The sequence below is a fragment of the Erpetoichthys calabaricus genome, chromosome 4 (genome assembly GCF_900747795.2).
Source record: "Erpetoichthys calabaricus chromosome 4, fErpCal1.3, whole genome shotgun sequence".
In the NCBI taxonomy this organism is placed as follows: Eukaryota; Metazoa; Chordata; class Cladistia; order Polypteriformes; family Polypteridae; genus Erpetoichthys; species Erpetoichthys calabaricus.
The window spans coordinates 222609229-222627434 of NC_041397.2; the positions used below are offsets into that span (position 1 = coordinate 222609229).

An 18206-nucleotide genomic window follows, 5' to 3' on the forward strand; every position below is an offset into this window, starting at 1 on the left:
AGAAGATTACATGGCAGTTAATAGAATGTTAAAAAACAAAAACAAAACTCCACGCTTGGTTGGCACGTGCAGAACGACCATCAAAAGTGCCGTCACACAGTCATTCGGCATCCTCTCTTTGCGCTTGGACTTCTTTGATGGTAAGCCAAGCCCACCGGACCTCGAGGCCCATGTCACATTCATCTGGGCCGACACGAAGTGCATGCAGTCCTCCATTATTCCGCTGGGGGGTCTGAAGGGTCACCATGCAAGCTCTGGGCAGCTCAAGCCAGCACTGGATGCTTGTCGTTGTCTCCGATCCACTTGTTGATGTGCAATTCCCCAGATTCCCTCTCTTGCTTTTCTTCTTCCCAGTTTTCTGCGGGAATTCCTGCACCAATCAACGTGTACAAAATGAAATATTTCACTTGCGCTTTGTGATACACAGCCATGTATGCACAGAAAAGGGTCTGAGCAAAAGAAGGCGGCTTAAAACAAAAAACTGAAATCCAGCAGATGACGACAGTGTGACGTGACATGAGATGGAATGCATTGGGGGGGCCGGGGTGACCACAGGCAGAGTGTGCGTCTGGCGGGCCAGTGCTTGGCGCAGGGCTGATGGTGGGCAAGGCGCTGCTGTAAGGTCACACCCTCCAGAGCAGCAGGTGGTTGGTGCTGTCATCTCGCCCCACTGTCTCGCTGCTGTTGGTGAGCCGGAAGTCCTCGTAGCCATCACCACCACTGATCACGAGCATGCTTGACTTGGCCTGTAAGATGGTGGACGCTCTGCGCTTCGTCGTCTCGGAACGTTGCAAGGCGGGGGCCGTCTCATGATCTTGTGGAGAGTTCCCTGTAAAAGCAAACAAAAGAGAGCACTGAGCCGACGAGGACACCACATTGGGGCCACTTTGATGTCACTTTACCATAAAACCCCCCACTGCTCCGGTCTCATTGATTACTTCAGGACAGCAACTCACCAACATCATGTGTGCATAGGGGATTAGGAATATCTGTTGCTTAATCAAATTCTTGAATACAATGAGGACTGATTGAGGTCATTCATGTTAGGGAGAGTGCCTAGAAGGGGCTGGGTGGTCTCGTGGCGTCGGAACCCCAGCAGATTTGATTTTTTCTCCAGCTGCCTGGAGTTTTTTTTTTTTTTGTTTTTTCTGTCCTCTCTGGTCATCGGACCTTACTTTTATTTTATGTTAATTAGTGTTCCCTAATTTTAATTATTTATTTTGTCCTTTCTCTCTTTCTTCATCATGTAAAGCACTTTGAGCTACATTGTTTGTATGAAAATGTGCTATAGAAATAAATGTTGTTGTTGTTAATATTGATAATACATTTAATTGAAAAGCGCCTTTCAAGGTAGGGCATTCCATAACTGTGGCTCTGATACACTAAAAGCCCGATCACCAATAGTGCCCAATGGTTAACAGCAAGGAGTCAGAAGAACAAAGTGAACGTGACATAATAAAGAAGACAAGTATAGGTGGGGCCAGACCATGAAGAGCCTTAAAAACTACAAGGAGAAGTTTATATTGAAAGCAGAATGGGACAGGTAGCCAATGCAATGTTAGAAGTATAGGAGTAATGAGCTCCCAGGGTTTTAAATGTGTAACCACCTTTGCCGCCGAGTTCTGTAGATACTGTAGCTTGTTTAGGCTCTGAGCAGGGATACCAAACAACACTGCGTTACAACAGTCAAGTCACAAGGTGACAAAAGCATGAATAAGCATCTCAGGTGCAGTAACTGAGAGCAATGGATGCAGCATTGAAATTTGCATAAGGTGGAAAAAGGCAACCTTGGTAATATTATTAATATTAATATGGATTAGAAATAAGGACAAGACTTTTAACCTGTGGAGACAAAGATGTAATAAAGCCTGGGATTTTTACTGAGAAATTGTCTATTTTCTTTAAAGTGCCAGGAGATGCAACACTTAAAGCCTCAGTTTTATCACTACTTTGTCTGAGAAAGTTTTCAGACAACCAGCATTTGATGTCAGCCAGATAGGCAACCAATACAGGAGGATTTAATATTTGCGTAAGCCCTGTGTGTAAATAAATCTGTGTATCGTCAACAGAACAATGAAATCGTAGACCATGCCTGCTAATAATGCCACCGAGAGGAAGCATATAAGCGATAAAGAGCAGAGGGCCAAGAACTGATCCCTGAGGGACACCCTGGAATAATAAGATGGCTCAGTCCTAAACCTACCAACAGCAATAAATTGCTGGCAGTCCTTAAGGTATGAATTAAGCCGTGCAAGAGCTTTTCCAGCAATATTGAACACATTCTCAAGTCTAAACAAAAACATGGCATGATATACCATATCAAAATCAGCAGTGAGGTTTAAAAAGATCATTAGTGTTAAAAGACCATGAGCTGCTGCGATTTGGAGATCATTAGTCACACTGATGAGTGCTGTCTCTGTATTGTGATTGGTCCTAAAATCAGACTGATGTTCCCCAAACAGGTCATTAGAGGCAAGGTGGTCTTTCAAATGGCCCACAACAGAACATTCCAAGATTTTACTAAGAAAAGGAAGATTGGAACTAGGCCGATAGTTTATAAAATCCTCAGGGTCCAGTCCAAGTTTTTTGAGGGCAGGTACAACAACAGCTGTCTTTTGGTTGGAACGGACCAAGCCAATATAGAGAGATGTATTGACAATACTGGTGATAAAAGTAAGAAGAAAAGGCAAAACAGCCTTAACCAAAGAAGAAGGCATGGGATCAAGAATACAGATAGTTGGTCTGGCTGTCATGACAAGCTTATGGACTGGACTGCAGGATTGTCCAACAATGGCAAACTACATAAACAGCTTCCAGTTAAGATAGGACATGGACACAGCTTTAACTGAACAACTGGACCTTTCTGAAATTCAGAATAAATCAGATCAATCTTATTATTAAAGTCAAGTCAAGCCAAGTCACGTTGGGGAGCATGCACGTTGCCGCATCCTCTACACAACGAAACAACTCAGGATCCTGGTTGGCAACCCCCCAGGCAGACACATGGTCAGTCCCACCTTCCAGAAATGACCCTCTATCTGCCGCAGCCAAGTGTTACGTGGGCGACCCCTTGGTCTGGTCCAGCCACTCGGGTCCCCAACAATGAGGATCTTACGAGCCGGATCACCCTCAGAGAAACGCGCCACATGGCTGTAGTGCCATAACTGACGCTCCCTCACAATGCAGGTTATGTGCCTCATTCGGGACTCCATGAGCAACCGCTCAATCAACACAAAGTCAACCCAACGGTACCCTAGGATTTTCCGGAGAGACACAGTACCAAAGGAGTCCAGTCTTCATCTCAGGTTACTGGATAGCGTCCATGTCTTCTCAACCATATAGAAAGACAGGAAGCACCAGGACTCTAAAGACTTGGACCTTCGTCCTTTTGCATAGATGGCGGGAGCACCACACACCCTTTTCCAGCAACCTCATGACCCCCCATGCTCTCCCAATCAGCCTACTGACTTCATAGGAAGAGTCACCAGAGACATGAATGTCACTGCCCAGGTAAGTAAACCTCGCGACAAGGTCGACACTCTCTCGGCAGACAAGACACACTGCTGATGGCTGTGCCCAAGAGGTCATTCAAGGCCTGGATCTCAGTTTTTATCCAGGACATTCACAAGCCGAGATACTCAGTCTCCTCGCTCAGTCTCTCGAGCGCCTCGATCGGAGCCTCCATTGACTCCGCAAAGATCACATTAATTATTATTAAAAAAGGACAGAAATTTCTGACAAAGGTCAGAGGAGGCAATCAAAGGAAAGTTATCTGCAGGTTTAAGTTGCTTATTCACAGTTGATAAAAGCGTTCAGGTATAATGCTGACCACACAGAATGCTATTAGTATAATAGGTGGCCTTAGATTGTTGTAGTGTTTGCTAATAAAGGGCAACATGTTCCTTGTAGGAGTCTGCATGGGTAACCAAGTTTGGTTTCCTACTAAGGCATTCAAGCCTTTGCACACAAGCTCTTATGTGACGCTTCTCAGGAAAAAAACTATGGAGCAGAGCACGTAAATGTCAAAATGCGAGTTTTAAGTGGAGCAAGATGATCCAGACTAGTTCTAAGTATATAGTTTCTTTGTGTCAGTGGACAGGCCAGATACGTTGTTACCCCTGCGGATGAACATGTCACTGTCCTCCGAAGGAAACAAGTTGTCCAGTCTGTGGGCCGACTGAATAAGCAGCTAACCTGGGAGTACAGAGCCTAAGAGCAGTGCTTCACAGTTTATTGTTATACAACGTGGGATGGCAGTGGACTTAATTTGGCATGTTTGACTTTAATGTCAAAGTGAAAACAGATCTCTGAAACATGACCAATATGAATTACAAAGAGAAAGCATAAATGTTTACCCCTTTAAGCCAGTATTTAGTAGACACACCTTTTATAGCCATGACAGTCTTCAGTCTGTGTGCACAGGTCTCTTTCTCTCTATCAGGTCTGTCCGTCTGGACTCTGATATTTTCCCCCATTCTTCTTTGCAAAACTGCTCAGGCTCTGTCAGGTGTCATGGGGATTTCTCAATTGGACTGAGGTTTGCATTCTGACCTGGTCACCTCTGCACAATAACATTTGTTGTTGTAAAGCTATTCCTGTGTTAACTTTGGCTTTATAGTTGGGGTTGTTGTCTTGTTGAAAAACAAATCTCCTTCAAAAACACAAGTTTCTTGCCCACATCAGATTTTCCTGCGTTCATTTTACCCTCACAAACCTTCAGGGCCTGCTGCAGAGGAGCATCCCCACAGCACAATGCTGCCAACCACCATGCTTCATGTCAGGATGGTGTGTTTTTGATAATGTGCAGGGGGTCGAGCACAGTGTTTAGTCCAATGGCCACAAAGCTCAACTTTGGTCACATCAGAGCACAGCACCTTGTTCCAACTGACTTCAGAGTGCCTGGTAAACTCTAGCCAAGAAGGTGTGTGTGTTTTTTTAACAGTGGCATTCTCTTTGCCATTGCTCCATAAAGCTGGTGATGCCCCCGGGCCACACTGTTGTTGTCTGCACAGTCTCATCAGCTGTAGCTTGAAACTCCTTCAGAGTTCTCAGTGGTCTCTTGGTGGCCTCAGTCACTTGTCGTTGTCTTCTTGCACAATCACATACGTCATGCAGATTTCCAGCTGTGTCAAGCACTTTCTATTATTTAATGGCAGATTTAAACCGAACTCCAAGTGATATTCAGTGACTTGGATTTTTCTTGTCAGTATCCCTTGATTTGGGCTTTTCAGTCGCATTTTTACTGAGTTGCTGGGGTTGTTCTTTTATCTTATGTAGGTTAGGAAACCATGTTGACTCTCCTCAAGCTGGCCCTTCCAGATGAGATGCTTTTATACTACAATCAACTGAAACTCCAGCCAGGTGACCTCCACTGAACAAACTGACTTTTAAATCCATTTGTCTGCACCAGTGGTGATTTAGGTGTACCATGTTACTTATGCATTTGATTATTTATGTTTTATATTTGTTATGAATTTTGACCACTTTGCAGAGATCTGTTTTCACTTTCACATTAAGGATTCTGTTTCTGTTGATCAGTGTCAAAAAAGCCAAATTAAATCCACTGTGACTCAATGTTGTATATCAGTAAAATGTGAGTATTGCCAAGGGGTGATTACTGTACTTTTTATATGCACTGCATGTAATCCTAGAGATGTACACCCCCAGTAATGGCCATCAGTTCAAGCTACTGCAAAGGCCCAGGATCAGTCAGAGTCTGGAACAGGGCCGTAAACAAAGAAACCTCTGGACTCACTTCAGTGCTGCATAGCAAGCTTGTGAAAGTGGCCTCTGATGCCAGCTGCACTTGGTTTGTTTCTAGCAGCAAAAATTCCTTACCTTGGTCCCGGGTCACAGGGAAAGCAAGTTCGAAGTCTTCAGGGAGCTCGATGGAAGTGAGGAAACGCACATGACCTGTGTGCCCATGTGCTGATCCCATTGGCACTAGAGGGACGCGGAGGGAGCTGGTGCTGGTGGAGATGGCTGGAATGGTCAGGGTAAGCACAACGCCTGCACTGGTGCCAATCCACAGCAAGTCCTTGCAGGCGAGAAGGGCAGTAATACGCAAACAGGCTGCCTTATGCTGACGGATTATAGCATCTGAACCTGGAGAGGAGGAAAGCACAGTTTGGACCATCCTGGAGTTAGCAACGACAAACACCGAAAGGTAAGAAAGGTTCAAGCAGTGAAGCACCACTACAGAATTTTAGAACATACTGTACCTATGGTATTCTGTGTGAAGGAAAAACATTGCAACTTTTGTGCCAAATCTACCCTGACCCAGAATCAATCTGTGCCCACGAGTTCTTGTTGATGAACTCATTTTGAAACAAGAGCTGAGATCTACTGTGTGGCTTCCCTCCATAATACAGAGCACTTGCATCTTCCCTTAACCTTCTATTTGCTTCTATCTTTCTAGATACTCTTCTCAGGTCATTCTTCTGTTCTATGTTTCTTAACGGCACACAATATTCCAGGTGAGGCGCTGTACATTTTAAGAATAACCTTCTATAACAACATGTACTATCATCCTTCCATCCTGGTATGAACTGGAACTTGTCCACTGCAACTCCTCAGTCCTTCGCATAAAGTGAAGCCCCTCCCCCTATTGTATATGCAATGCAATGTGTAAGACTTCTGTTCACATCGGTTTACATTAAATTTCATCGGTCTCATATCTTCAGATTTCAATATGCCATCTAAGAAAGCTGTTGTGCCACCACAAGCCTACTTGGGATACATTTTTTTTTTTTTTTTTAACTACATGACATTGTAAAGTGCTGTTAGAAAGCATGTTTGTAAAGTAATCTATAAATGCATTTAATTGCATTCTACATTGGCATCATATCAAGTGGCATGTAACATTGCTTGTGCTGACAACCCATACAGTGAAGGGGAATTTGTGAAGACATGCCTCAAAGATATTGTTGCTATCCTCTCTCCTGACAGTGACCACTTGAAGCATTCTGTGTCAGACCTACAGATATCACAGCACACCGTTGAAATGAGAATATCGGATATCAACAACTTAACTGAAACAGTTACATATTGATCTTGAGGAATGCACATATTTTAGCATTGCTTTGGACGAGTACCATGGCATTTAAGATGACCCACAGTTGGCAGTATTTGTACGTTTTATGTCAGAAGACTGCACAATTAAGGACATTGTGCCATTAAAAGATACGACCCGCGGCATCGACCTGAAAGAGACACTCATGACTGTAGTCAAGGAGGCAAATTTGTAGTAATCAAAACTAACAGCAATAGCTACAGACTGTACAACCGCTATGTTGGGATCTGCAAATGGACTTGTGGGACTGTGTAAAACTGATGACTGTTTCCAAGAATTTTGGACACTGCACTGCATCATCCATCAGAAGCACTTGGTGTCTAAAAAGCTGAACTTGAACCACGTCATGAAACCCGTGCTTTATGAGTTTTACTCAGACTCGTGCACTCAATCACAGAAAATTCAAAAACCTGATAGCTGAACTTGACGAAGACTTTTCCAGTGATCTGCTTTTCCACTGCACTATGAGAAGGCTTTCAAGAGGTAACACGCTTTCCTGTTTTTTTTGAACTTTTGAATCCAGTAAAGCTGTTTCTGGAAGATAAAAGTAAGGACTATCCTGAGCTAGCTGATCCCAAGTGGATTTCAGATTTGGGTTTTCTGGTTGACATTTTGCATCAACTGAATAAACTGAATGTAGATCTGCAAGAGAATTTAAAAGTGCTGCCTGACCTAGTGTAACGTACTTTCACGTTTATCAACAAACTCAAACTCTTTCAAGACCAAATCTTCCAAAGGCAGAGCTCACACATTTTCTCACCTTGTCAAAGGCAAGTGGAGGAGCAGTTGAGGCCTTAAAATGGAGAACTGCATGTTATGCACCACTGGTTGAAAATCTGCAGCAGAGTTTTGAGGACAGATTCTGCAACCTGATGCAAAAATGGCCACAGATCACATTCCTCATTGACCCTTTCACTGCTAAAACAGATTGTTTCAAAGCCCCTTTAGGTGCAGATGAAGCAGTCCCAGTTGGAGATGACTGAACTTTGTGAAACTGACAGACTTAAATGAGAAAAAGAACCACAGAGTTTTGGAAAATTGTGCCCACAGACAGATATTCCAATGCTAAGCAAGCTACACTGAAACTAAGGTCAATGTTTGGATCAACATACGTCTGTGAATCTATTTTTCTTTATTAAACTAAAACAAGTCAAGTCAAAACATCTTTCTGTTCTGACTGACACACATGTGAAAGAATGGCTGAGTACAAGCCAGACCAGAGAAGGATTGTGGAAAACAAAGACTACCAGGTGTCCCACTGAGTAAATGGAGATAAGAAAAGACCTATGAAACCTGTTAGGCTATGCAGTGCCAATAAGCATGTGCTGCTCCATCCATTTATTGAGCAGTTCTTTGCAATTGTGAGGGTTGTTGTTTTTTTTACTCTTAATGCTGGACTGGTTGGCCACCCCTGCCCTTGTATAATAAATGCTATTTGTTTCTATCAATTTACGTGAGGCCAGCCTTTTTAATCCTGGTAGTTCTTCTCTCTCTTTGCTGTCTCTAAATCAGTGCATACCTCCTTCAGTTATCTTTTTTGTTACTTCAGAAAAATATGAATTAAAAGCATTTGTGTTTCAGCTTCTTTAAGTTTAATGTCACCCTTACTATTCATAATTCACTTCACATCCTCTTTCTTTGTACTTTTAGCACTAAAATTTTGAAAGAATCTTCTCAGGTTATTTACTGTCTGTTCTCCGGTATTCATCTGCTAGCATTCCAAATATTCTTTTCAACCTGTGCCCTCACGTTCTTGTAAGGACCAAGGCTAACGTTAGGGCAAAGTGTCTGTACATGGTATACAGCTGCTTTTTCTTTTGCAATTTCTTTCTTTCATCCTTACTAATTCACTGCAGATTTCTCTTACATTTCATAATGTTTATAAATTTCTGTATGACTTGCCATATAGAATATAATATACTTTGACTGCACATATGGCACATACTGCCATAGGACAGTAGATAGCTTTATTAAAGATCACAGCCTTCCTGCACAGTCACTTTTCTCCCAGCCTCTATTCTAGACCACTAGCACTCACAAGTACTAGATTCAGGGGTGGTTTTTATCACACGCCATAACATTATTCAACACCCTCCCGCATAGATAACTGCATCATTGTTTTTTGTATCTACTAAACACTGTATACATGTCTATTCCATATATTCATTGTCTTTTTTGGTTTGTTGTTGGTATGCTGTTACTGCCACTAATCTGCAGGACACATGCAATTTAGAATTTCACAACACTGAAATGTACACAATAGTAAACTTTAACTTAAAATTGAAATTCTGCTGCCACACCTTGAACATCTCCATACTTAAAAGTTTGTCTCAGTTAGTCTCTTGTAGACACGTCTCATTTGAAAAGTCCAACATCACAGGAGACTTTCCAACTTCATCCATGCATTTGACAGCCAGCCCTCTCACCACTATAGAGGCCCACTATACTGCTTTTCACATTCATCCATTTTAGGAATCTCCTTTTTACATTACAAAGTGACGGAGAACTGAGGCACAGCTTATCCTGACTGAGAAAGAATAAATCACCAGGTAGACACCCGGCTTGTGCTGAACGAGTTTACAGACGACATACTGTATTCACTTTATAAGCAAACAAACCTTGTAAAGGAACACAGCATGTCAGCTGTACAACCCTCTATTATTACCCGAGACCAGGTCTTCAAGGCAGCTTTCAAATCTTGACAAAGGATCATTCTCATTTTGGTTGTTGCACATAATATATAGGATGTTGTTAGGGTGGTAGGGCGGGTCTGCAGCTGCCTTAAGTTGGCCCGGTATGAATGAGTGTGTGTGCCCTGCTATTGTTGTCCAGGATTGGTTCCTTTGCTGCATGCTATTTACTGGTTGGGTCTTCAGCCCATTGACCTCAAACTGAGTTAGGCAACTTTGAAAATGGATAGATGGTCATGTGTTTAAAATAAAAACACTTTTTGTTTTTTCTTTATTATGGTGTAAAGTAGCATCACAGGTGACACATTGAAATCTGAGGTCTAGGTGTTTTCACTATATCATATTTAAAACATGACCCAAAAACACTTCTACTTTCAGAAATATGGCCTTTTTTAATTTCTTTAGAAAGCAGGCTAGTCAGAGTGAAGTGTGTGAAAGCATAAGGATATACTGATCATGGGGATTTTGGTGTTAAAAATATGAGGCTAATTTATGAACGTTCTCACAGTGCCCCTGCACAGACTATGTTTCAGAAGCTGAAAAATTTTTATCCTGCAACTTACCGGCTAACATTTTGTGGACAGCTGGTGCCACATCCACTTCTGTCAGGCTCTCGTAAGTAGTGGCGTGGTACAGCCTCACCTGAGCGCTGCTCTGAAGGGCTATCCAAACCCCCTGGCCATAGCCAACCATGCTGGTTACACAGCGGTTACTATCTTGTCCCACGTGAAACATGTGCTGCAGGAAAAGGACAAACAATCGACAATAAGCACATAAACAAGCAAGCATTTAGTGACTTAAGGAGTGAAAGGGTGATGTGCATAGACAGTTAAATTGGCAGGTGATTTCAAACATCTGCTTTGTACAGTTTACATCTCCCAAGGTGCCGAGCTGCTATTTTAAAGTCTTAATGGCCAGTGTTCTCATTTTTCATTTGTTTTGCCACTTCCAACTTTCAGTCAGGGGGAAATTTACGCAGGAACACACTGGTTTCTTTCATTCCCCATCAACCCTCTCCTGACCACAGAATCAGGCTTGAAGAGGCGCCCTGCTGATGACATCACTGACGTGATTTGGATAAACCCAGGAGGTGCAGTGATTGTAAAATCTAAGAAGGATGCAGAATGACAATCTACTTAGATTGGCAGGCATCATTTTTTGCAGAAATGGGTTTAAAAATAAATTTCTCTGGACTTTCTTTTTAAATATTTGCTGAAATGTTTTATCTCCTTGCTGTGAAAAGAAAATGTTAGTTTAAAAGAGAATGAAAGGTGCGTACCTCCTGCGACAAAGTTACTGTATTGATGACCAGAACTCGGTTCTGACAGCCACACCACAACTTTCCTGCTACAGGCACCATCTTTGTAATCGGACTCCCTGGAGTCCCCAAGCAGATTGTCTGTGAATTCTGGGGGTCCCAAAAACTTCCTGTAACAAGAGCATTCAAAGAGGAATTCATTTCACTAAATAAATTGAAATTTGTGTAAACCCTAACCAGAAGGAAATCCTAGTCTTTGACAACTTCAAATATTATTCGAGTAGAAGGACAATGAATGATGAGGGATGAAGAATTTTTTATGAGATCTAAAAATGGAAGTGAAATGTAGCAGTACTACACTTGAAGATGGAAAAATCTTCCAATAAGCTCCTGCACAAGTAGGCCTGAGGTGTACTGCAAGTTAGTGATGCAAATGCCAAGGGGAATGCTAAGATGGACAGAGACAGCAAGTAGGGTAAGACCGAACAGACGGACATGGAAACAATAAGGATAAACAGGTGGGCAAGACATACGTGGTACAGCGTTGGCAGGACTGAGCGTGTGCGTTTGTGCAGAATAAGGATGGCAGGGGCAGCACAGGTAATAAGGCCAGGAAGTGGGGCAACCGACAAAAACATTACTTTATATGGATGATCATGAGAGTTGCGGAATTGAAGTTTGTAGTATTATGGATTCAAAAGTATGTTTTATAGGGAAATACGATAGACCTAAAAAGGAAATACTGTATATGTAAAATCAAAAAAGACTTCAGGAATTCATTTTGGAAACATACAGTATATGGAAAATAAAATTATAAAAACATTGAAAAGAGTGCAAAATAAGCTAAAATATTGGAAAATACGTTAATTAACAATGGAAGGAAAAATACTGTTGAGAAAAATGATAATCCTTCATATAGTATATAGCAACAGTAGAGGTGCCAGAGTGCTTGTGTTTGAAATTAGAGTATTTCACATTAAAAATAGTGTTTGAATTTATAGAAATCTCCATTTAAAATGCTGTGGGCCATGTAAATGTATGATGTTGCCACAAGGTATATGTAGGCCATCAACGTCCTATGTTCACAATAAATTTATAAAGTCTTAACCAAACATGTTGAACACTATCGAGGTTACAAATGCTGATAAAAAGTTCCTTGTTAATTAAACATACTCGACATTCTCTTTTCTTGCGCTTTTGTTTAAACTCATACACATTTGGCTAGTCGGGACAGGAGTAAACAAGAGCTTGAGAACCCCACAGATGAAACGTGATGATCCATTTTAGCTGAGATTTCTAGTAATTCCTCTGCCTTTTCGATTATATAAATTCAGTACTCCTGTCAGTTGAGTCCTAATTTGTATATATACAAAATATACATGGTAATTCTGCAACAAATACTACTACTGTAAAGCTATTTTCTGCTGTAACTTCCTAAAAATCAAAATGAATCCTAATACTCGACTTGCTATGAGAATCTCCACCGCTGTGGCAACACTTGTATTAAGTGATTTGTTGGAATGGATCTTGTTAAGGAAGCACCTTAAAATACATTGATGCCTTGCTTCTACATTCCCACAGATGGTGCACCACAAACAGCACTGTGGCATAGATTTCTATACCATTATGGTACAAAAAAAAAAAATCTGGTGTGAAGATGATATTTCACAACAAATAATACTCTACTAGATGAAATTTATTCTCACACTGCTAATGTTGGCCAACTTTATTTAACTTCAAAAGCAACAGTGGTGCGGTGGTGCTCAAACATAAAGAATGCTGGCAGTCACCTCCAGTTCGCCCTCTGGTGGTCGTTCCGAGTGTCAACTGAATGATAACATGCATACAAGACCGCAAGATACACCCACCAACCCCCGTGGTTTAGGGTTGATTTCACCCTTCAGTATTTTTAGTCGACCAATGAGAATCATGTTTACCACGTTTCATGTAAATCGCTCCAGCCATTCGGAAGTGATGCTGGAACATACATACAGTGGAACCTCGGTTCATGATCATAATTCGTTCCATACCTCTGGTCATAAACCGATTTGGTCGTGAACCGAAGCAATTTCCCCCCATAGAATTGTATGTAAATACAATTAATCCGTTCCAGACCATATGAACTGTATGTAAATATATATTTTTTAAATATAGTTTTTAAGCACAAATATAGTTAATCAAACCATAGAATGCACAGCGTAATAGTAAACTAAATGTAAAAACATTGAGTAACACTGAGAAAACCTTGAACAACAGAGAAAGCTAACACTGCAATAGTTCGCGCTATAGCGCTACCAACCGCTGGCTAAAAACACTTTTTTTTTTTAATGAGTTTTAAGCAAAGGGAAAAAAATGAACATTTGAAAAAAATCCATAAACCACCAAGAAAAGTAACATTGCAACAATGCACGCTACGATCCGATCGCTGTAAACAGAAGTGAAAACAAAATCAAGCCCAGTGCATTCTTTAACTGCCTTCCTACCTTATGCGTCCAGCTCTCTCTCTCACGCTGCCTGTGTGTGTGCGTCTCTCTCTCTCTCTCTCTCTCTCGCGTGCCTGTGTGTGTGTCGGTGTCTCTCTCTCTCATGTGTGTATGTCGCGCTCTCTCTCTCTTGCTCGCTGGACAGGAAATGCACAGGGAGAGACTGAACATGTACAAAACGAACGGGAAACTGGCTTGTTCGTATACCGAGTGTGTGGTCATGAACCAAGGCAAAAGTTTGGTGAACTTTTTGGTCATAAACCGATTTGTACGTGTACCGAGACGTTCGTGAACCGAGGTTCCACTGTACATACACACATTGAATTTTATATACAGGTAAAATTCCATTACAACGAATAGCTTTACAACAAAATTTACATTACAACGAAGTATTTTTATGGTCCCTACAGTTTCCCCATATGACACGAGTCTATAGAAATCTCATTACTACGAAGTACATTCAGCAGATACTTTCATTACAACGAAGTGCCCAAAAGACTTTAATATGCCTGAATGAATCATCCACAGAGTAGTTAGTTCTGTGGTCGCAGCTCAGTTGTGCACAACGATCCCCAAACAGAAACATTATAAAAAAAATTCTTTCTTTGAACTTTGCTCATACTGTTTTTTTTGCTGTTCTTGTTTTCGGTGGTTTTCAGTGATACCTTTTGCTTATTGCAAAAAGTAGAAAAAAAGAAGTGTTTTTATCGTCAACATTTGAAAAACATCCATTGGAAGTTAACTCATTGTCACCCTCCTATAGAAATGACAGGCATGAAAAAACTATAACAGTTCATATTAGAAAAAAAAACTTTAAATTTTCGCAGCTCTCGATTGCGGCAAAAAGAAAAAAGACGTTGCCAGTGAATTCGGAATTTCGCCATCGACACTCAACAAAAAAAGAAGAAAAATCTCGAGTTGCAAACGTATGTGAAATGCTGCATTTGAAGACGTCGAAAAAGCATTTTTTTATGTGGTTCAGTGATGCTCGTTCAAGAAACATTCCTATTAATGCGGCATTCATTCAAGAAAATGTGAGGTTTCTAAACTCTCTTGGGACCTCCTCCAACTGGACAACACACCGAAGAGCGTCCTGAAGTGCGATCACTGCGTCTGTGGAAGACTGTTTAGCCATTGCCAGGGCAACAGCAGGCTCAGCTCTGCTGCGTCTCTCCGCCAAAGCAAACTCAATGGGTGATGCAAGAAACATTGTAAATGCAGGGAACAGGATGACTTGGCCACAACCCTGCCTGACTGGTGTGTCTGTGTATAGGAGAGTGGCAGATCCCGCTACAATAAATAACCGTGCTGTTCCTGTTTCAGGCTGAATAAAGCTGGTTTTGCTAAAGTACTGAGACTCAGCCTTGTGTTTTGGGGTGTAAGACAGGGACTTATAGAGCAACCGCAATCTTTTAGGATTCACTTCTGTGGCGCTTCACTGCAGCGTTGTGTGCCTGCAGTTGTCCTGCCCCGGCAATGAACAAACAATCTTCCACAGACGCAGCAATCACGCTTCGGGACGCACTTCAGCGTGACGTTCCCATTGGGTGGGGGGATCCCAAAAGAGTTCAGAAATCTCAAAATATGAAGAAGAAGAAAAGGATGATTCGGCTTCTGATTGATAACTGTTGCCCACAACAGGCTTCCACATTTAGATAATGTTCACGTTGAATTCCTCCCACCCAATTGCACAGCAGTGCTTCAGCCATTGGATTTGGGCCTCATCATTTGCACCCTGAAAGTGTATTATTGCAAGGAAAAGCTGAGAAAAATTCTCGTCAACATAACTCGTTGACAGGAGAAGATTAAAATGAATGCAAAAGAAGCTATTGAAATGATTGCAACTGCCTGGACACAAGTTAAAGAAAGCACTATAGCTACAAATACAGATTCTCATTACAACGAAAGTTCACTGTAACAGAATTTTACCTGTAAATAGATAAGGAGCCTGAAATGTCCTGGCATTGTGTCAAAAAAAACAGAACAGAAACTTCCTAACGCTCAAATGATTGTATGGTTAGTATTAGGAAAAGTAAATGGTGCCCAATACAGGATAAATAAATAAGCAAAGTATGGTCACTCTAAGCAGAAATGTTCCAGTATCAGGTCACAAAATAGAATAAAGAATTCAATATGCACATGATTTGACAATAGTAACAGTTCAGAAAGATGGGACAGAAATAGAGCTAACATGACACTGTGGACAGAATGCATGACAAATGAAATGTGAATTTGTGATTTTGATTTGATATACTTCACTAATCCTCAAAGGGAAATTGTCTTTTTGTGTGACCTTTTGAGTAACAGTAGGATCCCTTCTGGCAGTAACACGATTTGAACCGGCAACCTTCCAGATACCAACACAGATCCTAGCCACAGAGATAAATAAATACTGACTGAGCAAGCTAAGACTGTGTCAGAAGGTCCCAGGGTTTTGTAGGTTAAAAAGAGTTCATCAGTGACAACATTACATTACAAAGAGAGTTCTGATGGCGACACTGTACTGGATGGTGAGACAGGTGTAGTTGCGCCAACATTCTGGTAATGCTGAAATTCTATCTGGTTTGGGTGAGCACTCTAGCAATATTTTGAGACTTTTTATTTATTAATGTTGACATTGGCTTAGCTGTGTAATTATATGACTTATTATACAGAATAAATACTAATGGCCTTCCTTACATCCTATTAACAAAAGCTTACCTGCTTCCCTTTGATAGACGATAATGTCACCATTTGCAAGAGACACAAAAACTTTATTATCAAGGTACCTTGTCAAACAGAATGAAAAAAAAATGTCAGTAATGACCACAGCTGTATTTTAAACTTTAGATTAATTGTAAAAATAAATGTTTTGCTATGTATATAAAAATGTTAAATACTAACATTCATAGCTTTAAAACAGTGGCTGGACTATGGCCATTTACTCACAAAAGAGGCCACGTACTGCACATTTAAGAAAGAAAAGCCCAAATGAAGACTGAGTGAGTTCAAAGTTCAAGGTGCAGCAGTTCAAATTTCATAGGTTTCTAAGACAACACAAGATTAACCAAATGCTAAATAAAAGAAATCTAAAAATGGGATATGGAAGCAGAGCACAATAACTCTACAACACTATGACCCTGCCACCTGTTAGAAATGTGTATAGAAACAACACTGGCATATCCTTGTTGTGTCAGTAGCAAAAGTCTGCGCATGTCTGGAAATCACTGCCAATGCAGTGGGTGCTGAAGATGCACTCAGTTCCAGGTTGTTTTAGAACATCACAGACAACATTGTTATGATCACCCTACTTATTTCCAAGATGACTAACTACTTTTGTACTTACAGTATGCACAGAACAGAGGCTGAGTGTTGCATTTTCATGCTGTTCTTTCTGTTGCGAATGTTGTCTGATGACTGATATACATGAATGCTGCAGAAGAATAAAACAAAAAATACATGCATCATTATCTCTCACATTTCATTTTTCCATTGCTTTGCCTTAGCATGACTTTGTATGGCTACTTACTTCGATATTGCATTCACTTCCCCTCCATGCCTAACTGAGCCATGCAACCTATCGATTGTGTGTCCACTATGGGGTATCCTAGCTACTTTTTTAAATTGAAGCTTTCCACAGTTTAATACTCTATTCTAAACAGTGCTACTGGAATCAATACTCATGTTTATCTTTAGATTTCATATGTTGTCTTTTCATAATTACTCAACAAATAAAGCTTGTTAATAATGGCAGGTCAAGAACAAAACTATATACTGTATATAAAACAAGTCATCACACCTATTTTTACAAATATTTGCAGTTATTTCTGGTACAGTAATACAGTAATCTGCAGGGATCACATAGTGAGAACATTGAGGAGGTTGTTGACTGCACTACTGACTACATCAGCTTCTGTATGGACATTGTAGTTCCAGTAAGAACAGTACGCTGCTATGCTAACAACAAGCCATGGATTACAAGTGACATCAAGGGCCTTTTGAACCAGAAGAAAAGTGCTTTTAAAGACGGTGATGAGCATGAGCTCAAGTGCGTGCAGAAGAAACTCAAGAGTCCAGCTCAGGGCGGCGAAGGAGCAGTACAGGAGAAAGCTGGAGCAGAAGTTGCAGAATAACAGCATGCAGGAAATGTGGGATGGGATGAAGATCATCACTGGCTGCAGCTGGTGATGGTGCCACCATCGAGAGAGACGTGAAGAGAGCAAACCAAACGAACAACTTCTTTAACAGGTTTGACCACCCTAACCCACTCTCACTCTCACCTCGGAGTACTGCACCCTCCACCCATCCTTCTGCTGATACCAGCATAGGAGAGACATCCCCACCCACAATTACAGCAGCGCAGGTGAGCAGAGAGCTGAGGAGACTTCGTGCCAGCAAAGCAGTGGGTCCAGATGGAGTATCGCCATGACTGCTGAAAGTCTGTGCGCTGGAGCTGGGGAGTCCTCTACAGCGTATCTTCAACCTGAGCCTGGAGCAGGGGAGAGTCCCGAGGCTTTGGAAAACATCTTGCATCACCCCAACCCCCCCATACCCCCCCCCCCCCAAAGGTATCATGTCCTAGTGAGCTGCAGGTCTGACATTGTGGTCAGCAGCACAGGAGCGCTGCAGGGGACTGTACTTTCTCCTGTCCTGTTCAGCCTATATACATCGGACTTCCAATACAACTCGGAGCCCTGCCACGTGCAAAAGTTTGCTGACGACAC

The 18206-nt window shown here is 41.6% G+C and overlaps 1 protein-coding gene across 1 annotated transcript in view; it reads right to left on the reverse strand.

Moving 5' to 3' along the window:
- Window positions 1-293: 293 nt before the first annotated feature.
- Window positions 294-18206, reverse strand: part of LOC114650602 (rho guanine nucleotide exchange factor 17-like) — a 274372-nt gene continuing 256459 nt past the window's right edge. Inside the window, exons 16-21 of the mRNA XM_028800349.2 lie at window positions 16829-16915; window positions 16204-16271; window positions 11042-11190; window positions 10326-10500; window positions 5839-6105; window positions 294-829 (exon numbers count right to left, since the gene is read on the reverse strand). Of these exons, the coding sequence (XP_028656182.2) occupies window positions 624-829; window positions 5839-6105; window positions 10326-10500; window positions 11042-11190; window positions 16204-16271; window positions 16829-16915 (952 nt within the window). The 3' untranslated portion in view covers window positions 294-623. The remainder of the gene's footprint in view (window positions 830-5838; window positions 6106-10325; window positions 10501-11041; window positions 11191-16203; window positions 16272-16828; window positions 16916-18206) is intronic.